This window comes from Larus michahellis, chromosome 3 (genome assembly GCF_964199755.1).
Source record: "Larus michahellis chromosome 3, bLarMic1.1, whole genome shotgun sequence".
NCBI classification, from domain to species: Eukaryota; Metazoa; Chordata; class Aves; order Charadriiformes; family Laridae; genus Larus; species Larus michahellis.
The window spans coordinates 70,646,531-70,671,720 of NC_133898.1; the positions used below are offsets into that span (position 1 = coordinate 70,646,531).

Here is a 25,190-nt window from a genome sequence, read left to right on the forward strand (position 1 = left end):
AGGAAGAAAACAATGACTCAGTTAAATTTGGATTGAAAAAAGAACTATATACATTACCGTGATCAGCTAAAACAATGAGGTTTACACATTTGTGCAGGTTTCTTTGTTTAAGTCCATCCATTAGCATCCCTAGTGCTTGATCTGCTACCTGCAAGGCTTTGATTACCTGTGAGATAAAGCAGTTTCATAAGAATTTTTCTTTCTTTAAAATTTGTTTATTGAAAGACAAAAATTAACACATTCAGATGAAATTTGTTCCCCACTCCTAAATGTATATAAAATATCAGATTTATAACATTAAATACAATTTTTGTTGTAGTATGAACATGGGCATTGTATTAACAAAAAGCAGCATTTCAAAAATATTTACAAACATGTAACATCCAAGAAGTCACGGTGCCCTTCTTTCATATATACAGTCCCCTTAAACTTCCTACAGAAAACCACAGACCACCACTTAAGTAATACGGGAGGAATCCAGCACAACCCACTCTGCAGACATTCACAGAGGATGGCTCTTCCCTAACTGACTTAGAGTTTTCCTGTAAGTCCTACAGCAAGGAAAATACCCAACGGAGTCTGAGGACTCCACGTCAGAGCACTTGCACCTTTCTTGTTCCCCTAACTCTGCTGTAGTCTCTTCAATGTCTTGCATGGACAATGTTCACATATACAATTACACATACAGTAATGTATGTGCAAAGAGAAATGGAATTCCCTTTCCAACTAGAGACCCTAAAACTATCCTACAAAGATCAGCTTTTCTGTCCTTATCCACTACAACAAGGCCTTTTCCTGAAGACCGTCTTCAAAATATATTAAACAAGACCATCCCAGGAAGGAGCTGATATGGTAAGTCCTAACCTCCTTAAAGACTGAACTTTATCCCTGCGTGTAAGTAAACATGTAATATTTTTGGATTACAAATTAACAAACATTTGAAGTACAGTGTTAGGAATAAATAAAAGACAGTTCTGAGAATTTGCCAGGTCACACGCTTCCAAATATCAGTTGCCAATAAAATTAGAGTTCAGTCTAAATAGAACCATTAATATTATTGGACTAGTAGATTTAGATTAGGTATCAGGAAGAAATTCTTTACTGTGAGGGTGGTGAGGCACTGGAACAGGTTGCCCAGGCAAGCTGTGGAGGCCCCACCCCTGGAAGTGTTCAAGGCCAGGCTGGATGGGGCTTTGAGCAGCCTGGTCTAGTGGGAGGTGTCCCTGCCCATGGCAGGGGGGTTGGAACTGGATGATCTTTAAGGTCCCTTCTAACCTAAACCATTGTATAATTCTATGATTCTATTTCTGATAGCATGATGTGAAATGATTTTCTGTCAGTCTGTTTGGTTTGCAGCTCTTTTGATTCACACACAGTGTTGGAATCATAACAATGGGCTCAACCACAAGCAAGAGTTCTTAATAAAAACTCATAAAATAGTCAAATTCATTTTTGATCTACTCCCCTTTCCAAGTTCATAAGTTGGTTAAGTTCATATTACAGCACCATTTTTAGTGCAATTTAGTCTAAGAAAAACACAAAAACTACTTACACCACCACTAACTGGTCCAAATGAATGTCCAGAAGAATCTGGTTCTTCAATATATAAAGTGTAGAAATCAGGCCTTGAGTTAGAAATAAATAAGAATGGAATATTATGAGAATTCGGAGGCAGCGTTTCAAAAGAACACTTTCATTAAAAAAATAAATATTAAATGAAACTTAAAGTGGAATGATAAATAACGTCTTTAAACCTTAATAAAAGTCCACACAGCAAATATAATCATTCAACTCCTCAGAGTTTTGTAATTAATCAACATGGACTATTTGAAGTAACAATTTCAGAACCAGTATCCAGTGTCTTTAATTGATATCCAGAAATCACTCTGAGAAACTTCAAGATCTCAGACAGCAGAGAAAGCTGTTCCATTTTGAGATGTAAGTGGAACTACCACCTAAAGGATCTCTTCCCCTGAGTAAGCAGTGAAGCTCTACAGAGCATCTCCTAACTACAAATATGTTAGGAATTTCTTAACTAATTATCATATAAAATATTTCACTTGTTTACATGTCACAAAGTTGAGCACCACAATCAGTACTGACATATACTTTTCATCCTGAATTACTGCCTGCAATTACTTTTGGATATTTAACCTTTCTTGTGAAATATCTTTCATATAAAACCTTTCATCCATACACTTAGAACAGAAATTGAATGTTCCATGTTTCTAGGCTATGCACCAAGAAAAAAGACACAACAGTAAAAAGAAAGCTCATATAACAGTATATACCATTCAGATATACGTGCAGTTTTTCATCTTTTGTATCTACAGCCTTATCCTGAAAATGATTAGCTATATTTATAGAACAGGCTTAAGTTCAGCAAATTATCATTTGAGATGGTGAGGAAGATTTCATGTTTCACAAACACCACCAGAAATTTCAATTGCTATGCATTAAAACCTTTCTAAGCTATAGTGTCACAAACCAGCTAGAAATTACTGTTACCTCTCAGATTTGCTATAATCAAGCCATTTCAATATTCCTGAAATTCTCTCTTCATATGTAACTGAACTGAAAAAAAAAAACAAACAGATGTTAACAAGCCTCTTCTGACACGATCTTCTAATTCCAAGATACAGAACAAGTGTCCACCCTCTAGTCATATAGTAAAGTCATAGATTTGGGTTTTAAGAATGATGCATCTTAACTAAGTACCAGCAACCAGTTTTGTTATTCTCATTTTTGATGGACTGTAACTCACTTTTAATGGTAAATTAGACATATCCTGATTTTGCAAACAAAAATATGTTATATTGGTGGGAGTACCTCTACATTTATAATTAAATATATGTAAAAAAGAGATTTCAAGTTCAGGACATAAACCTGAAGTATAAGTCAGAATAATTTTTTTTCTTTACAGCATGTATAAACCTTGGACTTTCATATTTTAAAAGCAAGTAATGTCCCCATCAAAATCTTTGTGAGGTCATGCTTTGTCTCCTATGATGGAATTCACCCATTAATAGCTTTGCTTTCCCCCAAAGTCAAGCACAAGTTTTATGTTAGTTACCAACAGTACCCAGGTGTTTTCTGAGTACTAATGCTATACATCACTGCAAATCCTTGTTATCTATAGAGACTTACAGTTATATACTTGCTGTAGATTATCTTTGTAAGTGTGAAGAAGCATGGCAGACTTACTGAGATAATGAAAATTTTGAAATAATTTATTAATATCAATGCCTTCCATAAGAAAAAAAAAAACTATGAAAATAATTGCTATATTTTCACATGTCACCTGAGAATTAACTAGACAAAACTTACAGAACTATGAATCAGCAGCACTGTGCACATTATCACACATGCAAGCAAGAGGGAATTGACATAGACCCCATCTTTCTCAGTAGCCTCCCTATCCAGCATCCTCTCTTCGAGTAGTTTTTTTCTTTCTATAACCTCTTGCCATGGCTTTCAAGTTCGTGATCTTAGGGTCTAGGTTATCTGAAAGCTTATTCTCAAGTACAAGTATTTTTAAAGGGCTATATAGTATGCGTAGATTTTATGTGTGGAAATATGGTAATTATTGGTATAGCTTAGCTGTGTCTACTAATCAGTTAGAGGATGCTTTCCTAGTGTGAGATCGGTGGTTTGCGGTTTGCTGAAACTTTCAAAACTGTCTAGGAGAGCAGAATATATAGTACCCTTTGACTTTCTCTTTGGGAATCCCCTAAATGGTTTTGAAAATGTCAATTATTATTGGTAGTTGCATGGCAAAGCCAGGACGATGTGACATGGCACTTCTCTCTCAGACTGTTTCTTAAAAATCTTGTCGTTTAAAAATCTTATATTTCATTTTCTTCAGCTGTCTTATAGCAACTGAGATTTTTGAAGTAATTTACAGAAATTTACTACAAGTTCTATAAAAACTTACCTGTTGAATACAGCGTACAAGGTGGGGTATGTTCCATTAATTGCAACATCAGAGCCTGGCCAAAAGAACGTGCCTGCTTTCAAATTTTGGTACATTGCTGTCAGCCAGACCTATGGGTGAATATACAAAAAAATGATTTTGTGGCATTTACACCACTGGGGGACCTCAGATCACCGAAGTAAAAATACATAATTGGATCAGAAACATGGGCTGCAAGAATGCATTACTCTTTCTTCTTTCACACATCACGCGGTTGCCGAAAGCCCATATCTGATTTGAAGTTTGTTTTCTACATATACATTCCGAAGAAAACTTAGTAGCATGGAAGTCAGGGTGGTGCCATTTCCTGGGTATTCTCAGCATAGAAAAAAAATCATATAGGTATTTCCATAACTGGCAACTGGTAGTGATATTTTTTCCTGTGGCAATTGCCATTGGAATGGATCGTGAAGATGGAAGAACGATTCAAAGCTGCATCAGAGGTGTTCAGACTTAACATTAGGAAACATTTCTTTACTGAGAGGGTGGTCAAACACTGGATCAGGCTTCCTAAAGAGGCAGTCGATGCCTCAAGCCTGTCAGTATTTAAGAGGCATTTGCACAATGCCCTTAACAACATGCTATAACTTTCAGTCAGCCATTAATTGGTCAGGCAGTTGGACTAAATGATTGCTGTAGGTCCCTTCCAACTGGAATATTCTATTCTATTCTATTCTAGATATGGATTCTAGTTATATGACTTTATTATAAGGGCAAATTTCTATTAATCTTAACGACTGCAGCTGTGGTTCTGTTACAAACCTGATGAAATCCTTCATGAAACAATAACACCAAAACCCGGGTACTTGAGTATACTACAAACATGACTGCATAGACATATATATACACACACACACAAACATATAAATAAATATATTAATGTATATTAAGTAGATATACTATATACTACACATGCATTTTTTATATTTTTGTACCATTACTACAGCTTGATATTTCTAGTAAATGAATAGTATTAATAACTATAGGTACAATCAGGATGGAGTTTTTTTAGCATTTTTTATTAAATGTGCCATACGTTACATGTAAGTGTTCATTTTGCTGGAAATTAAGCTCCTTGCTTTTATATGCCTGGACTTTGTAAGAGTATTTGTTAATGGATATAATTTGGAAGTAGATTTTCAGATTTCATTTTTTAGCTAGTTGTTAAAAGACCAAAAAAAATAATACCCCACCATAAAACCATATCAAAAATTTACTTTGGTTTCCTGTGGCAAGAGTTCCATTCCAATACTACCCAAAATATTTAAGACTTTTTCACTAACTGACACATTAAGTGAAATTTTTAAGTCTCAGAATTAACATTTTAGGGGTTCTTTTACTTTCATAAAAAGCAAACTGTTCTGTAGGCAGCCTATGATATGAAGCCTATAGGATATTTAGCATGTACTGCAAATGTATCACACTGCTTTACATTTTATTCTCTTTTTGCTTTATTTCATAATATGGCACATGAGCCACTCTAGACATAAAGGAATACCATGATGAGAAACAAACCTACCGGTTGCCCCTTCCACCATGAAGATTCAAATTTTTCCGTCCCTGAAAGTGAGAAATGCTTGTTCAAGACTACATCGTATATGTTGTTATCAATAATACCATGAGATTCTGGATACAATCCCTGCAAAATGAAAATAAACAACGAAAAAAAGATTAATCTTGAAATCGAATGCAGCCTAAACTATGTTGCAATGCATATTATTGCAGTGTTGCAATTATTTTTAGGGATGTTTTATCACAGAAACAGAACACACTTTCCTAACTCACACAGATCATCAGATTCCTGCCAATGAATTCAGCGTGCCTGTCAAGTTTCCTTGAGTTTTCATATTTTCTCCCCAGCTCGCTTAAAACTTGATGTGCTATAGATTATAGATGACATATAGGTCATTCGTCTATATATCAGCTGCCAAACCTATCTTAACACACATGCTCATCAAATGGCTGTGTCCTCACCCATACTCACCCATATCCAACTACTCACCCATATCCAATATGCACCATATTCACGCAATATCCAACATCACTGGAATAACTGGTTCACAGGCCAGAATCAGACAGCATACATAAATAGCCACATAGATCATGCCTGCATGTACTATCTCAGCATCTCTCCCTCTTTCACTCCTTAGCTTGAGTTCCCATATCCCACAAAACAATTAGTTAATTCCTTGGCACCACAAATCATTCAGCTAATGAAAAGGAAAAATAGCAAATTCTCACTTACTGTGACAATAGTATAGTGGTTTGGAAAGGTTTTTGTGGGGTAAACAGCTCTCATGTATTTTGAATGTGTACCACATCTTTCTGCAACAGATCATGGAATTAATATAAATTTGCTTAATTGAAAATTAATTGAAAATTAACAGTCCTAAAAACAAAAAAAGAAAATCACCACAGTCAGTTGCTGTGGTATTAGAGGAGAAATGTGACTCCAAATCAAGACATATATATTCTGGTGTCTCCTTGTGAGCTAGTCCTACTGTCCCATTGCAGTCAATGGACCCTGGACACTCAGTTCTGTTCCCTAAAGCCTAGACACCTTAGGGCCATTTGAGACATCTTTAAAGATCTGCCTGGTCTTCAGATGTTGCTCCTACATCATGTCTACCAACCCAAATGGGCCTCACATACTTCTGAGACCCAAAATGACACTGGACACATATGTTTATGCAATGAGACTGAAGCCTCAAGTCAGCCCAGGCAAGATATTCTGCAGAGCTATCTGGTGATGAGGTGTATGGGAAGGACTCAGTTGCTTAAGTACTGGAGTCCAGTGCCATTTGAGATACCCTCAGCTATCCAAGACATCTGCATGAAAGTTGGCAGTTTTGATGCAAGATCACTGGGAGATCTATGCCTTCCTGACACAGCTGCTGAAGGCCACCTAGGATACAACACAGCACTCTGAAGCATACTAGAAACATAGGTTAAGGCAACGATTTGTCCTGTGGCACCCTCTGTCTGTCAGTGGAGCTGACTTGCTCTCTAGGTTCTTGCACTGCGCTGTACAGACTGTACTAATCATACATCTCACATGCAGACATCTCTAAGAACATATCTAAATGTAGGTGCCCTGCTCTGGAGTGAATCCTCTCCCAGGTGTCCTACCTTTATCTCCAAGCATTGCGTCACTTTTCAGCAATCTAAGGCACTTACCACGCCTAACATCTGTAATACCTAAATCCACTGTAGTACCCAACTTATTTACCTACAAAGCAAAGATGTGAAGACTGGCAGATGCCTTAATGACATTTTTTAACCTAACTTATCTGGAGAAACAGTTCTGTATAAAGGTGTCGTCAGATGATTACTTGACTCACACTCAAACACACTTTATTCTTTGATGTACAGCGTTTCAGTCAAAGAACAGAAACTGATTTTAACTAAACAACCTCAACTAAACAACGAAAGCCTGAAATTATTCTAAAAAACTGTTCTGGTGCAGTACAGAAAAAAGGACTTAAAGACTGTTTAAAGAAGGGCTGAATAACTGACAAATACATCAGAAACTCAGCATAATTTTGTTTGGATTTCTCTTGAACAGTAAAGGAGCTACATTCATTGTGTATATATGCTATAAGAACTAGCTTGATTAGCTCTACTGAAAATCCTAGGTTAATGGAGTTAAGAGAGGAAGTATTTTATGCTATAAATCAGCATTATGTTTTTTCCTTTGCAAAGAAAGGAATTTCCATTTCCTTTCTACTGTAGATTTCTGAGAAGTATAAGCATGAATGTGCATAAACAATTGTTATAACTGACCCCAAGTACGAGTAACGCTGAATTAGATCCGTTCTTGTTTGAAAGGATTTATTGGAAACATAGACGTAGCACAGTTTTCATGCCTTTTGTCTATTTGGCATTTCCTTTTCACCTGTTTCAAAAGACTAGAACTGAACACTGACTTCTGCATGCATGATTTCTTCACTGATTCAAGTTCCTTGCAATGTCAGAATGACGTCAAAGAATAAAATATTTGCACAAGAAGTCAAGTTTGCACACTGCTTCAAGGTCAGGTTTTCTGGATACCCTCAGTATTCACAAACAAAATTGTTAACTATTCAGTAAAATCTAGTACTTTGTAATATCCATGTGAAGTTTTCAAATAAGCACAGTAGAAAGAGAATATGATATATTCAGAACAGATACCAGTTCTGTCTATTTAGACTAATGCTGCCAAGAAGAAATGAATAAATATGCAGACATTTTGTCTAGGTACAAAGTATCTTGAGACCTGAGCTCTAAAATATTCCGGAAATTTTAATGAAGTGTGCACTAATGGGTCTCATTTTTTAGAGCCCTTTACAGCACAAGCTAAATATCTTCAACTTACTCTTTCTCACAATATTCAGAAATACTGGGAAACAGTTACTTGAACATTACTGCAATCATATAAATATATTAAATTATACCAATATGTAAATATAATAATATTCACTGACATACTTTTAAATATGTGGCTTCTCTTTAATATCTTAAAATATCTGACTTGGAAAAGTGCATCTTTGAGGAAAATTTCACAATAACCCTATGGATTTTCTCTTCATATTACCCTTTAATGATGATCTCCTTATCAGCTAGAATTTTTCAATGGAGTACAGAGAATATAGATAATATTTCTCTGGAACTCTTTTTCACTCTTAAACTATATTTAGAGGTATATTTAACTATTTATTTAATAAAAAACTTCTGACCAGTATTAGAGGCTGTGTTAAAAAAAATCATGTTTGCTGTGCACTCAAATACAAGAATTAATGTAGACCATTAGAATAATGACAATATACAACTAATGAGGGAGACCTGATTTGTTATTTTCTTATTGCTGAGCAACACATGCATGACAGTAGCAAAAGGAACTAGAGAGGCTGCATGCAGACTTTTAAAGAAAATAGTCAAAGTACTCTTGGTAACTTACTGAGTTTTTCAATATTTGGCAGCAAAGAACTCCAAGTTTGCAAGTATTCTGCTCTAAACCCATCCATTGAAAAAAGGATAAGTGGTGGCAGATCAAACCTACAAGAAAATATGAGTTTGTCATTGTAAAGGAGTTTGAAGAGTTAGTGACTTGTTAAGATTTTTAAAATATAAATTCTACTTTTAAAAGCAGGATCCAGAATTTCCATGTACTTCCCAGAATTAATATCACAGTGTGAGATAAACAAATAGTTCAATTTTGAGAGCAAATATACACAATCCTCCTGAAAAAAAACCCAAAACACTGGAGGAATAAAATGCAAGCTAGTCAGTATATACAGAACCCAGAAAAAGAAACTGGGTTTTGTTTATCTTTTAATTACAAATATTTAACTCCAAATACAAATGCTGCATACTAGCATCCAAATACAAGCCCAGAATATAGAACAGCCAAAGTACCTCTGTACATAGTAATGATGTGTTGAATTCTGTCTCTTGTTTCCTAAACCATCTTAAAAATCTTTCAGGGAAGCTGCACAAGGACTGTAAAGTACAGCAGTCACCCAGCAAGCAGTTAAGGTCAATCAGCCTCAGTGCTGGGAAACATAATCTCTTTGCAATGCCAGGTTTGTGCTAACCCCTTACCTTAATACATTTCCTTTGTGAAGACATTACTAAGCAGTCCCTGTTCTTTGTGGATTATATCTTTCAAGTTTCCCAGCTCACATGGAGAACACTTCTTTGCCTCAAGGTCCCTGACACACTGAACTCAAAGCTACAAAAGGAATGCAGCAGCTGCTGATGTGCTTAGGGTAAGACTTCATGTAAAAAAAAAAAAAAAACAAAAACCAACAAACCAAGGATAAAAGCCTCAGATCTGAGTTCATACAGTAGGTATGATAAAATAGGTACAAACTGCAGCTGATCTCTAGGACAGTGTTTAAATTCTTGCTATAAAAAGTCTAACTAGGAGGTGCTAGCAATGAAAATAAACTTCGAAGTTATTAAACGTGCTTTCTCTTAAAAGGAGAGAAAGGACTTAAAGGGACTCCTAAATAAAAATGTATTAGTAGTTATAAACTGCTGGTGCTATAACACGTTTTTTCATAACATCAAGTGACAAAATCATAGGATCAAGCAATCTAGTTCTGCAAATTCAGACTTTTTTTTGTTAACCATCATTATATATTCCACAGTCTCCTTAGAAGAAAGGAGAATATAAAGAAACATAAAAATTGTAAATGTACAATTAAATCTAAAATGTAGTTCGAAGTAGACTTCACTCCACTTAGTATCTAAAAAAACCCCAACTATTTGTGGTTTATAGGAATGGTTCACTAGATAAGCCTGGAAAATATTTGGGGAAAAAATGATGGATAAAATGCAGTTACTGATAACTGACTCCAAACCATTTTTGGAGTAACGCCTTGAGTGATAACTATTAAAAAAAAGTTATATATTCACATCAGGCAGTAATCACTATCCCAGTTTGTTTCTCATTTACGGCGGTCTTTCTAAAACACAGAAGTACACTGGCATTAACAGTTTGTATAAAACAGCTTCCTGATTTGAATCTGAAATTAAATGGAGCTTTATATAGAAATGCTGTTTACAGCACTTAAAGAAGGCCTCCTCCACTAGTTTCTAAGCTTTAGCCTATGAAACTGTTAACTCCGCAAGTTATTTGTTAACCTAAAAGTATATTTTTATATCAATGTTGAGAGGCAGGAATCCATGAAGAGGCCACAATACTAAATGTATTACTGTTATAATTAAACTAAATTGGCAGTAAAATAGATAGAATAATGGACAACATCACAAATACCATAACTGAGCCAAAAAAAAATCCATTTTTTCTTCGAGAACAACTTTTAAACTGTGTTTCTGCCTAGCCTCTACCTATGATTATGCAATACTGCACAAATAGCAAAATATCTAGAGGTGGAAATCAGAATTACTATGTTTCAGCATTTGTAGATATTCAGCTATATTCATAGCTTCCTTTTTAACACACCTTTCAAGTAAAAAAAACTCTGCTACTTAGATAAAGAATTGCAATCATGGATTCTAACAGTTATTACAGCTTGCATAAGGTGATTTATCTGAATTATCACAGATACAACATGGTAACATAAAATGGACTATGAACAATTTGTGATATATGAACCTTGAGATAACTAAAAATTTTTCCAGGTCTTTGCAAACTGACTTTCAAACTGGACTTGAACTCCTGTACTCTGCTCTAAACTGTAAACGATAAATGAACGTGCAACAAAATGACAAAGGTTTTAGAAAGAAAAAACATTGATAGCCACAAACTACTTCTACAGAATATTCCTCAGGGCAGGAACCTTATTCTCAGTAAATATGAACACCACATGAAGACCTGCTTCATGCAGGATTATTTCTGACCATCACAATGATTTTGTTTGCTAAGAAGACAAAATTATTTTATCCTACCCGGCTGGACACTGAGGAGTTTCAAGTGATACACAAGGTTCTTCCACCCAAGGTATTTCACCTAAAAGGACAAAAGAAAATAGAATCATAGAATCATTTAGGTTGGAAAAGACCCTTGGGATCATCGAGTCCAACCATCAACTCCACTCTACAGAGTTCTCCCTTACACCATATCCCTTAACACCACATCTAAACGAGTCTGAAACACATTCAGGGATGGTGACTCCATCACCTCCCTGGGCAGCCTATTCCAGTGTCTGACCACTCTTTCTGTGAAGAATTTTTTCCTAATGTCCAGCCTAAACCTACCCTGCTGCAGCTGGAACCCATTGCCTCTTGTTCTATCGCTAATTGCCTGTGAGAAGAGACCAGCACCAACCTCTCTACAGTGTCCTTTCAAGTAGTTGTAGAGAGCGATGAGGTCTCCCCTCAGCCTCCTCTTCCTCAAACTAAACAGTCCCAGCTCCTTCAGTCGCTCCTCATAGGACTTATTCTCCAGGCCCTTCACCACCTTCGTTGCCCTCCTCTGCACTCGCTCCAGCACCTCGATATCTCTCTCGTATTGAGGTGCCCAGAACTGGACACAATACTCAAGGTGTGGCCTCACCAGTGCTGAGTACAGGGGGACAATCACCTCCCTCCTTCTGCTGGTCACACTATTTCTAATACAAGCCAGGATGCCATTGGCCCTCTTGGCCACCTGGGCACACTGCTGGCTCATGTTCAGCCGCTTGTCAATTAGAACACCCAGGTCCTTTTCTGCCAGACAGCTCTCCAGCCACACTTCCCCAAGCCTGTAGCGATGCATGGGGTTGTTGTGGCCCAAGTGCAGGACCCGGCACTTGGCCTTGTTGAAGCTCATACTGTTAGCATTGGCCCATCGATCCAATCTATCCAAGTCTCTCTGTAGAGCCTCCCTATCCTCGTGTAGATCAACACTCCCGCTTAGCTTCGTGTCATCTGCAAACTTGCTGATGATACACTCTATGACCTTATCAAGGTCATCAATAAAGATGTTAAACAGAAATGGTCCCAACACTGAGCCCTGAGGGACACCACTTGTGACCAGCTGACAGCTGGATTTAACTCCATTGACCACCACTCTTTGGGACTGCCCGTCCAGCCAGTGCTTGATCCAGCAGATCGTATGCTCATCCAGGCCACGAGCAGCCAGTTTTTCCATGAGAATTCTATGGGGGACAGTGTCAAATGCTTTTTGAAAGTCTAGGTAGACAATGTCCACAGCCTTTCCCTCATCCAATAAGCGGGTCATCTTGTCATAGAAGGAGATCAGGTTCGTCAGGCAGGACCTGCCTTTCATAAACCCACGCTGACTAGGCCTGATCCCCTGCTTGTCCATTATATGAGTTGTAATGGCACTCAAGATGATCTGCTCCATGACCTTCCCTGCTACTGAGGTCAGACTGACAGGCCTATAGTTTCCTGGATCCTCCTTTCTGCCTTTTTTGTAGATGGGCGCTACATTTGCTACCTTCCAGTCCATTGGGACCTCCCCAGTTAGCCATGGCTTCAGGTAGATAATGTAAAGTGGCTTGGCGAGCACGTCTGCCAACTCTTTCAGCACTCTTGGATGTAGCCCATCCGGTCCCATAGACTTGTGCGCATCCAAGTGGTGTAGCAGGTCACTGATCACTTCCTCTTTAATTGTGCTGACCTCGTCCAGCTTCCCCTCCCTGTCCCCTAGCTCACGAGGCTGGGTGCCCAGGGAACAGCTCATTCCACTGCTAAAGACTGAGGCAAAGTAGGCATTGAGCACCTCAGCCTTTTCCTCATCCTTTATGACTGTGTTTCCCTCCTGCATCCAATAAGGGAGGGAGATTTTCCCGAATCCTCCTTTTTGTTGTTAATGAATTTATAGAAACATTTTTTGTTATCCTTAACAGCTGTAGCTAGGTTGAGCTCTAGCTGCGCTTTGGCTCTCCTAATTTTCTCCCTGCATAGCTTCGCTATATCCTTATAGTCTTCATGAGAGACCTGCCCCCTCTTCCAGAGGTCACAGACACTCCTTTTGTTCTTGAGGTCCAGCCAAAGGTCCCTATTTAGCCAGGCCGGTCTCCTTCCCCACCTACTTGTTTTTCGGCACATGGGGACAGCCTCCTCCTGTGCCTTTAAGACTTCTCTCTTGAAGTATGTCCAGCCTTCCTGGGGTCCTATATCCTTCAGGGCAGCCTCCCAAGGGACTTTGTCCAGCAGTCTTCTGAACAGGTCAAAATTTGCCCTCCGGAAGTCTAAGGTGGCAGTTTTACTAACCCCTCTCCTTGTTTCTCCAAGAATCAGAAATTCGATCATCTCATGATCACTGTGCCCTAGAGGGCCATCAACCTTTACTTCCCCTACTAGCTCCTCCCTGTTCACAAGAAGCAGCTCCAGGAGGGCACCTTCCCTTGTCAGCTCACTTACCAGCTGTGTGAGGAAGTTATCTTCCACACATTCCAGGAACCTCCTGGATTGTTCCCTCTCTGCTGTGTTGTATTCCCACCAGATATCTGGGAGGTTAAAGTCCCCCACAAGAACAACGGCAAGTGACCGCGAGATTTCCCCCAGCGGCTTATAGAAAGCTTCGTCCGCCTCACTGCTTTCGTTGGGAGGTCTATAGCAGACTCCCACAGCGATATCAGCTTTATCGGCCCTTAACCTAATCCAAAGACTCTCCACCCCATCATCAGTATACTTGATTTCCGAGCTCTCATAGCATTCTCTAATATACAGGGCCACTCCTCCACCTCTCCTTTCCTGTCTGTCCCTCCTGAAGAGCTTGTAGCCATCGACTGTGGTACTCCAGTCATGTGAGGCATCCCACCATGTTTCTGTGATAGCCACTATGTCATAGTTTTCCTGGTGCATCATGGCTTCAAGCTCCCCCTGTTTGTTGCGCATACTGCATGCATTGGTATAGATGCACTTCAGATGTGCTAATGACTCCAGCACCTTTTTGTGAGTGTGGGCCCCATTTCCCACCAGACCCCTCCCAGGTGCTTCCATGATTTCTAAGCATCTGTCCCTTCTCTCAAATGAAATGTCAGAGCGAGAGTCCTTGCTAGCCCACCATCCTTCAAGCCCTGGCATGCCTCCCTTGGATTTATTCCTGACAGGCCCAGTTATCTCCCCTTCCCCCCTCACATCTAGTTTAAAGGCCTGTCAATGAGCCTTGCTAACTCCTGCCCCAAAATTCTTTTCCCCTTCTGGGACAGGTGCGTTCCACCTGCTGAACTGAGTCACCACCTGCTGACTAATACTGAGTCAGCATTAAAAAACCCCACACAAACAACAAAGAAGTTTCCTGGTTGATCTTTTTAGAGCTCTTCCAGGTACTTTTTCTGCTTCAATAGAGAATTATAGAAATGTAAGCCTAAAGATACCTTTAGAAATAATTTAGTACAAGCTATTAGGCCCTCAAACCCTGAAAGGGCAAATGCTTATAATTCTAAGTTGAGAACAAAAAACATATAATACACAGACAAGCAAACAAACAAAATGGAAAATAAATCACTATGAAAGCTTAGCCTAAGTTTTATCTGGTTTTAAATTGAAAACATTTTAACTGTATTCTGTCCACACTGGATTGCTGACTTCTTTTTTTGCAGATACCACTTATACATTTAGAGATGATTGTCAGGGCTCCCTTTAGCCTTTTCTTTTTTTTTTCTGAAAAACCTCCTTCAGTCTTTCCTTGTTGACTATGGCTTCCAGATTTCAAGCAATTCTTTCTGTTCTTCTTTGAATATCCTCACACCTGCTTCACAGCTATACTCATTTATTATAATGTCTGCCAATCTCTTTGGAAGAAATAAGGGAGGTCAATAAGAGAAGAAAGAAAGAAAGCATGCAAGAAAGGAAAAAAATATAAAGAAAAGAGAAGAAGCAGTGGATGTTGAAGTTCTTGGCTCACCACAGAAAGCTTCTCTCGCAGTAAGCAGCCAAAAGCAAGGATGTACAGAGGTCTTAACTAGGTCAGCTCAATCAATTGAGCACCTAGTCAAACTCCTAACTGCTTTTAGCTTTAATTTGCATTTAGGTGACAAATACAATTTTGCAGGAGTTGCCTTAAATCTCTGCCCCCTGTATTTGTCCTTGGGATTGCTATGACCTAGGTGCAGGACCTTGCACTTGGCCTGGTTGAACTTCATGAGGTTGGCATGGGCCCACCTCCCCAAGCCCATCCAGGTCCCTTTGCATGGCATCCCTTCCGTCCAGTGTGTTGACCACACCACAGAGCTTGGTATCGTCAGCAAACTTGCTGACGATGCACTCAATCCCACTGTTCATGTTGCCAACAAAGATATTTAACACATTCACGTTGTTCTCCAGAAACCATCTTTTTCCCAGTCAAAAATACCAAAAGCTTCACCTAAAACATCTTTGTTTTCCAAAACATCACTGTAAGACTCTAATGTTGAGAAACAAATGCATCTACCTTCATGTTTGCCATGTTTGCCCTTCTATTTATTTCACAGGACAATTTATATATAAATCTTTTTGACTTTTGATTTACCTTTGCAAATGCTGTTGTAGTTTACACAGCAGTCTTTTTTCTGCAAGCAGTCATCAGAACATGAACAGTAACTTCCAGGTATCCGTGTCTCACCACAACGGAAATTAGTGCACCTCCAAGATCGGGCTGAAAATTGGAAGAAAAAGATTATGATTTGGTTCACAAAACCTTATGTAAACTCCTTTGTGTGGAAATCCCCCAAACAGGTAAACAAGGAAAAAAAAGAGGTTTTGTTAAACAGTAATTTACACGTCCTGCTTGAGTTGCTTTAGAAGTTTTATCTGAAAGGAAAACTGAAGATTTCGTTTAACACATAAAGCCTATTTCTGCAGGCATTGAATGGTAACACAGAGTCATACAATAATTTTACAAACATGTCCCCAAAGTCACCCTGTTCAGTGCCTTCCACCCTTCCAGGAAGATCTAAAAAAAAAAAGCAGTCAAACCCATATTTCTCCTACAGAATGGAAAAAGAAGGAAATGAATCTTTTTCCTGCTCTTGCACGTGATTCCCGGCAGACAGCAAAAAAAGAGATACAAGAGCTGACGCAGGCAGAAAAAGCGATAAGGATGAAGAAAGATCTGAGCAGCTACCGGGAGAGCAGAGAGCAGTCTGGCCTCGACGCAGAGCCAGGCTGGTCCCCTGGAAGACGAGTGAGTGCGTTCCTCCGACCCCAGGCCCCACCGAGTGCTGCATGAGGCTGACACTGCACCTGGCCATGAAACACCCATTCATTTCCCAAAGCGCAAGAGGAGCTGGCACAGCCACATCATTCCAGGGCCCCGGTCAAAGATAACCTACGACTTCTGCTCACGCTCACCCACAGCTTTATCTGGGCCAGGAAATGTGAACTGCAAATGTTTTGGTTATCCACAAGGGACAAAAATACAGCCATCTGACTTGAGAAAGACTCGGGAAGATTTTGTGAACTGCAAATATTTTGGTTATCCACAAGGGACAAAAATACAGGCATCCGACTTGAGAAAGACTTGGGAAGATTTTGTGTCCTGCCAGGTCACCAGGTTACAGCCCTCTAGCCATCTGAGTGCAGAAGCAGCTTGACACCGCATGTCCTTCCCTCCCTGAGGGAATGTGACATAACTTCAGCATGTCTACATAAATATGAGAATTTATCCTTTTCCTATTACCGTCACATGAAAAAACAAACCCAAAATAAAATGGAAACTAGCGAGCATTGCCCGTGAGGGAACATACTTGGCTCCACGCAGGTGTCCTCGTAGTCCCAGCAGCAGTCCCCACGCTCTTTGCAGCCGCTGTCGCACCGGCAGCCGGGCAATGCTTCCCCGTGCGGCTCATTGCACTTGTGCCTGCAGCTGACTGTAAGGAGAAGGGGTAACAGGCACGAACTTGAACATAGGAAGTTCCGTCTAAATATGAGGAGAAAATTCTTTACTTTGAGAGTGGCAGAGCACTGGAACAGGCTGCCCAGAGAGGTGGTGGAGTCTCCGTCTCTGGAGACATTCAAAACCCACCTGGACGCATTCCTGTGCAACCTGCTCTAGGTGACCCTGCTCTAGCAGGGGGGTTGGACTAGATGATCTCCAGAGGTCCCTTCCAACCCCTACCATTCTGTGATTCTGTGAGAAGGCAGTGAGTCGGAGTACTTGGGTAACCCTGCCCCAGACATGGATCATGGAGATATGAACTGCGGGGAGAATTGTGCTGAGCAATTTCCCAAATCCGTTTTCCCCAAGTCATTTTCCAATGTGGTCATCAGCACTTGGGTCAGCAAGGCGAAACACAAGCTGTAGGAAGTCCTCTGGACGCTGAAGGTGCTGGTGGTTGTTTGGGCTGTGCTCACCCAGAGCCTGCGGCAGGGCTGTTTCTGCCGCAAGTCTCCCCAGGACCAGTGGCACAGGAGGCAATGGCACCGGTGCCAGCACGAGGAGGGGGAAACTGTCCTCTCCCCTCCTTATTTTTGGGTCCAGGATGTGAGAGGAAAAGCGACTCCCACGTTGGATGTTCCCTAATGGACCTGGCCAGGGAGCTGCATGGGATGGGGGCTCCCTCAGGGCCAGGCACCCAGAGCCATGGGGGCTGTCCAGGGTGGCTGGGCAGGGCCTGGCAGCCAGGGCCTGTCCCATTGCCCAGCCAGGAGCAGCCAGGGGGGCACTGGGGCAGCCCTACTCCAGGCACTGGGCACCTCCCTGGGGACAGGGACAGGCCGAGGCCAGACTGTTGGCCTGTGGGTGGGCCTGGCTCTGTGGGACACGTGGTCAGGCAGGGCAGGGCTGTGGGGAACTGGAGACCAGCCCCACTGTAGTGTTACTGGGGCAGGGGCTGATGGCCTCGAGGGGCTGAAAAGGGGTCCTGGGCCATGGGGGAGGGTTGGGGCAGCCCCAGGGGGCTGGGCAGGGCCCATAGGGCTCATTAGTGCACTTGGGATTCTGACCATATCTCTCCCACTCAATCGTTACAACATCCCTTAAAAATCTGCAGGTTGGTTGATTTGTTTGAAAGAAAGAAAAGGGTCCAAATAAGGGGCCTCATGTTGGAAATGGAGACATGCAGTTCCTCACCACTGACACCTTCGTGCAGGGAGAAGGGAGAGCTCTGGCTCTCCTGGGGACACCTGAGGACACCCAAGGACAACCCCACGTCTCCAAACATCACCCACAGCTCCACCTTAGCCAGGATAAGCCTTATGTCCACATTCTCTGTACTACAGAAATACTGCTTGAACCACTCTTGAGCACCCACATTTCCAGCTTTCTTCTCCACTCACACTGTTAGACAGGGATAGGTATAACTACTCAGATGTGCTGGTGCAATTCTATTATAGTTGCCAAAGGGTTCATGCTCTTGCAGGGTGCACTTCCTACAAAATTCAGGCTTTAATATCCACTGTGTAGAAACCACGTAGAGCTAAAATGATTTTTTGCAAGCTAGCCAGCTTGTTTCACACGTAGAAAGTTCAATGTTGTACCTTGTGCTTTAAGTGCTTACATCAACAACTATTGTTCACTGCAAGAAAGGTTTGGAAACAATTAGAATAACAAACAATATATGTAATGAGCATAAACAGAACTGTCAAAAGTAGAGATGGAAAGAAGTAATTGAGTGTTACTCAGTAATTGAGGGTTAGCGTTTTCTTAGTAATTGAGGGTTAAGTGTTTTATGACTGGCATTTATTCTGTCAAGACAAATGTACATTTCACAAATGTACATAGACATATGCAAACAGTCTTTCATGCTTTTTTGGCTGAGGTTTAGAGTACTTCATTTAATTTTTTCTCTATCCATTGGCTTTTGAACAATTCGAAGTTGTTCAGATGGTCTATCTGATTTAAAATGATATAGGATATAGCATGGTGAGTCTAAGTCAGAAAAAATAGAAACCTTTTCCTGTGTCTGTAATGGAACTGTTCACACCCCTCATAATTTGCAACACGTGCTTCTAATTTTTTTACAGTATTTGCATAATTGTGCAAGGTCAGGAATTTAGTATTTCGTTAACTTTTATTTGGAATAGTCACTACAATTACAGGAGCTATAAAGAAATTTACCTTGAGTATATAAACAGAATCAATTGTACTATCACCAAATGCAAGCTGTGTGCTGATGTTTAAACGTACAGAATGACAGGTACTCCTGACTCCTTTCCAGGCCCCTCCTCCTAAGAACCCAAGCCTCCAGCACCCATCTTGACCACAACTCCCTTCGCTCCTGAACACCAATGCTCTTTCCCACTGCCCTCATAGCAAATGCAACTGCACAAAGATGCGCGTCATTCAGGGCTGAGGCTTCCCCTCCAACTCCTCAGTGTAATACCACGTGTTCCTCATTCATCTTTCCCAGGTAGGCCTGGCTATGAAAGCAGCAAATTAAATTAGTCAGTCCCCATTTAGGGTTGCTCTGTAACACCTGCAGTTAGAGGCACCAAAATGCTAACTTGCTGATTTGGTGCCAACTTTCACTTACTACAATTACGATCAAGTTCCTCAGGTAAATGCCAGTGAGGAATAAAGCTGTGGATATCTACATATTTTACACAGAAAGTTGTAATACAACATAGGCGTCATCAAAAAGCAATTACAGTTCCATCTCATCCTATTTGCTAGGCCCATAGTATTGAAAGATGTCAGCAGGAGCTAAGACTTGATGAGTAAGTAAGTAAACAAGTTCAATATGTGTTGATTAGGAATGAAACTGAGACTGTGCTTCCTTGAACTCCTCCAGTATGAGATTACTATTGTTTTTATTCTAAAGGAAATGTTTTATTTAATTCACCATGTGCTGTGTTCTCATCCAGCTTGACCCCCTGACATCAAAATGCTACTTTGTTTTCCTAACTAAAAAATAACCTTCCACCAAATCAAAGCCTTATCCCATTTTTACAATAGCTTTACAGGAACTGAAGTTTACAGAGAAAATTCATAATTGGTTTTAACATTAGCTGCCTGAACTATGCCAAATGTACTCAAAGCATGAGTCCCGAAGATGGTCCAATGATATCTCTTGTACAATACATATTGCTTAAATAACTGCAAGGTATTATACATAATAAGGTAACTCCTACCTCAAATTTCCTAAAAGTATTATAATAAAATTTCCAAATCTGTTGTGAACTAGACTTGACACTTCTGGAAAGAGAAGAAAGGCACTCAGTGGTTTAGGATAGGTTTTTCAAGTATCGATTGTGAGTGTACAGTTTTTATACAATCCAACTTGAAAAACGGAAGAACTTTATTTCCACAGGCGGTAAATTTTCACAGAGCACTTACATTACGCTATAAAAGAGCCCCTGCTGAAGGCTTTTACTAGATCTAGCTTCAGCATCACTTATGCTGAAAGTATCGTAAACATACCTTGCTCCTGGACTCCACGGTTCAGTCCTAGTCCTAAACCTAATCCCAGGGATACAGCCACCAAAGCACACAGCAGAACCTGTCACACAGACACATGAAAATTAAAGTTCACAATTGTGATAAACTGTTAGGTTTATTAGAAATTAACCGTGTGATTAGTATTTCTATAAGCGTATGATTTCTTATGAACAAATGATTTCTGTGAACTTGTTCATCAAAAGATTGGAGACATTCTGAGCCTGGAGATAGGAGAGGCACAAGAACGATAATCTTGTGAACTGCTTACAAGCCAATGCCTTAGTAACACACTTTTAACCTATGGCCAGCCCCATGTTGTAATTGGGGAAGTCTTTGCTGGAGAAAAGATAGTAGGAAGTAATTGACATATTTACCTGTTTTGCAAATTCTTATCTGTGTAAAGAGAAGAAAATTGCTTTTATTCAGCTTCTGCATTTCCCTGAAATGCTCACAGGGATTTCTTAAGAGACGCAGCTGGATTGAGGCTGCAAGTGTCACATTTTCATCCACATGCCAGTTTCTCGTAATAAGTCACCCTGCTACTGAGGTAAGAGGAAACTGGAAAGAAACAAACAGCCCAAGGAAACCTCATAGCAGAAAGCAGCATAATGTTTGGGATGCTGAGGAAGAGCTGAGGAGGCCCCTATCAGTTTAACAGATGCTCAAGATGAATGGTGATGGATGCTGGCTGAAAGGCAGAGCAAAAAGTGACAACCCACAGAGTATTTCATAGTGTATGCACTCCCAATAAGGCAATGATGGGAAACGTATGTCACAGAAGATCACCACAACCCAGCCCAGTTTACTTCCCAATTTTGCCTCAGAGCCTTCTTTTGTCTCCTGACATTTCCAGGAACCACCAGGCACTAGCAAATACTAAGATTCAAAATAAAGTAGAAATAAGAGATGCTTACTCTCATGCTCACTATTACTGTAATGGAGCCTCTTAACTGAGACTACAAGAATTTTAAGGAGCTGACAAAAACTGTATGTGTGGGTAGGATACAACCAAGAGCACGTACGCTGTCCCGTTACTTTTTACCTATCCCTGCTCACAAAAGCTCCCTACGCTCCTTGTTACTGCCCGTCCTACCCTGCAGGCGCTGGGCAGAAGCGTGGCAGCAGGAAGGGCTGCTCAGTTCTCAGGCGTGGGTGTACAGTTTGGCCATGGCGCAGCTCCACACTGGGACAGTCTATGCACAAATTATTCCTTCCCATAGACCAGGAAGATCCAGGCACGCAAGCCAGAAAGTCAGGGGTGTGACACGCTCCAACTAGACCTCTAACAGGGACAACAAGAAGACCTAACCATGGGTCTGGTGCGGCACATACCTCCCTTCCTCTGGACAGATACAGTCGGAGGTGCACCTTCCAGACGCCACACTTTCTTCTCCTGCTGCTATGCTCCCTGCGACCATGCTGAATTTCCTGTTTCTCCCCTGCTGCCCACCCTCTCCAGCCTCATGTCACTGATTTTTTCCCAAGCAACACTGAACGCCAGCAACGCCAAAGTTACTTCCTTCACACTTTCTTTCTCCCACCTTTACTTTCTTCCTGCTCACTCCCTGGTCTTTGTACAGGAGAAATACCCCAAAAGTTAGGAATGGAAATGGAATTGGTGACAGAGCTGGGTAAGAGAGACAGATGGGATGAGCCTGTTTGGAAAGATTGCCCAAAATGACAGAAATGCTGAAGTCTCTTGAAGAGAGACCCCAGGCGTGAAGGCAGCAGTTTAATCCTACATCCAGTCAGCAAGGACTGAGAATCAGGGGGTGAACAGTGACCACTCTTTCTGGGCAGGAAGGATAACGCTGCCAGAGTAACCTAGCAGGTCTTGTTTCACTGAGTACAGACCAGCCCAATCACCGGGGTATGCACTCTTCCCCTTAAAGTTCACTATGGTTTTACTCTCCATTTTCATTAAAACTCACATTTGTAATTGAAATAAACAGATAATACTAAATTGAAAGTATAGCTATTACAGCAACAAACATTCCCACTGCTGCAAGCAATGAGAGAGCTGAAGTAAAAACCCAAAACTCATAGCAGGTGTACAGATGAGATGCTGCATTTATTACAGAATTTACAGAAAGACCCTTGATTTTGGGACATTCATCCTTAAGGTGAAATAATAGGTAGCACCTACTCAAATCCTCAGACTTTCCACAGCTAACTTCTATGCCTAAATTCAGGCTATTTACTAATCTCTGGAGGATTTGTTAGACAATATAACTACTATTTGTCAGTACACAATTCTCTGCCTAAGCTTTCAGGAAAAAGTTGCCAAGGAAGTACTTCATGCATATAGTTTATCAAATACCTAGATAAATGGTGTAGTATATCAACAGTTTACACCTCCATTATTTAGATTTTGGGTTTTTTCATAGATGCAGGCATTTGAAAACTAGCGCATTTGGAAGGATAAATGTTTTAGGATACTTAAATTTGTCACTTTACTCTTCCAAGTACCTCTTGAAAGTATAATTTACTTTCCTTCATAATTAGGTATTTTTCCCACATTTTTCTTATGATTCATTATTTTTATTGAAAACTTAAGGAAAGGACTCTGTTATTTTCGCTTTTTTTCTCAATTTCCAATATTTCCCTCATATTTTATGCAAACCTTGCCCAATGCAGCATTAAATAGGAAGTTGTACTACATGAATTGTTCTTATGACATAGAATTGAAAAGTATCATAAATTGACTCTCTTTTTCAAAGGTCTGATTTCAAAATTAAGTTTTGAGTATTTCCAAAATCAATACCTGTCATTTTCTCTAAATTCCAATTACAGATGCAAGAGCTTGCTTGTGCAAACATATGCACGTACTTATATATGTATATATACACATTTAAAGTTTCGTTTGTGGTCACAAACAAGCTTAAAACTGTGTATCGGCTACAACAAAAGATTTTAAAAACATAACAAAACCCCTACACATTATTATTTACAAGGCAGCCGCATGACTCTTAAAGTCCTGGGGAAGACGGAAAGAGCTGAAATGATATTTGAGATGTGGGACTGTCAATACCGTATGAAACGGTTCATTAGTCTTTTTCCCATGCCTTGCTTCCTGAGTGGTTTTCACCAATGCCTTGCCTACACGTTCTGTTTTGTTAACGACAAATCCAAAGATAAAAAAAGCAAAAAGGAATTGTGGCTGCCATGGCTACAAACACATCTGTTTTTATCAAATGTATAAAATAAAGCGTTGAAGCAATGTCTTTGCTCTGCAAAAGAACTGTCAGGTTATCGTAATAAAACGAAAAGTGCAGCTAACCGCCAGAAAAAAAAACAAGTTTGCTTGATAAGTACCAGAAGAACTTTAGAAATCTGCCAGTAAAGTTAGTGCATTCATGAAACTTGAAGCATCAATTACCAAGCTACTCTGAATGGTTAATATTAATACAATGAAACTTCTAAAAATTCTGCAAATCTGAGAATTTTTAAACCAGCAGCCCTGAAGAGCAGCACCTACTTACAGCACAGGCGACTTTGTATTTCAGGAGGGTTTTTTCCTTCACGTACTCTGTTGGATTTAAAGACACCTCACTCAAATATCTGCTATGATCGATGCTATCATCCTGAAGCTCCATTTTGCCGAGACTGGCCTCTCAGCTGTGCATATGCTGCCTCCCCAGCTGGGTCAGCTGCGACTAAGACACTCCTCCTGCTTCAAGCGTGTGTGTACTTTGTTCATAGGGTTTTTATGGAAGCCTAGCTTTTGCTTAAGAGATAGGTTTGCAGGAAGCCAAAGTAAGCAGGAAAACGAGTCAGAAAGGTCAAAGGCTGAAAAGCATTTTCTGTGCACAGAGAAGCTGTCAAGATAAGGACAGCATTAAGTAGACTCTGAAATGGTGATTAGGAACTAAACGTTGCTAAGCAATAAAATGCAAAAATGACACAAATTCAAGTACTCAACTATTTGGTTAAAAGCTTGTCACCCAGAGTATTTGTTATCTTCAAAGAAAGTGTTAAGTACATTTACCGAAACCAATATGAAAGTAAACAGCTGAGTAACTCCTGCTCTCTGTCATGCCTGTGTTTTCAAGTCCCTTCCCTTATTTAGCACCAGAGGATTCCTCCTGTTTAATTTCAATCCATCTTTGTCACATACTTTTTTTTCAGCTTTTTACGTGTTTTTTCAGTAGTGATGGATGTACTCATTAAAAACAAACAGTATACAGCCAAATCAAATTAAATAAAAAATAAAAAGGTTTTGTTTAACTACAATTTGAAATCTATTTGTTTTTCAATTTGGTAGTTAATGGAAGGGTGGTTTGTTATGAACGGACTTTCAAAGCCTATTAAGGCCATGCAAGTGTAACTATTCAAATGTTGATCTGATTCTAAACTTGAGCACCACATGAGCTGTAATTTATAATAAATAAATTTATAATATTTATAATTATGAAAAAATACAAAACATAGTAGTATCCAAGCTGGTATGAAGAAAATTAA

General features: G+C 40.1%; 1 protein-coding gene across 1 annotated transcript in view; it reads right to left on the reverse strand.

Annotated features, from left to right (window-relative positions):
• The window catches only part of ENPP3 (ectonucleotide pyrophosphatase/phosphodiesterase 3), a 45,882-nt gene extending 21,505 nt beyond the window's left edge, over positions 1-24,377 (reverse strand). The window contains exons 1-12 of the mRNA XM_074580703.1: positions 24,212-24,377; positions 20,712-20,790; positions 17,098-17,220; positions 15,882-16,007; positions 11,369-11,429; positions 8,910-9,007; positions 6,219-6,298; positions 5,493-5,612; positions 3,935-4,044; positions 2,509-2,574; positions 1,553-1,625; positions 58-166 (exon numbers count right to left, since the gene is read on the reverse strand). Of these exons, the coding sequence (XP_074436804.1) occupies positions 58-166; positions 1,553-1,625; positions 2,509-2,574; positions 3,935-4,044; positions 5,493-5,612; positions 6,219-6,298; positions 8,910-9,007; positions 11,369-11,429; positions 15,882-16,007; positions 17,098-17,220; positions 20,712-20,790; positions 24,212-24,325 (1,159 nt within the window). The 5' untranslated portion in view covers positions 24,326-24,377. The remainder of the gene's footprint in view (positions 1-57; positions 167-1,552; positions 1,626-2,508; positions 2,575-3,934; positions 4,045-5,492; positions 5,613-6,218; positions 6,299-8,909; positions 9,008-11,368; positions 11,430-15,881; positions 16,008-17,097; positions 17,221-20,711; positions 20,791-24,211) is intronic.
• Between the last annotated feature and the right edge of the window lie 813 nt (positions 24,378-25,190).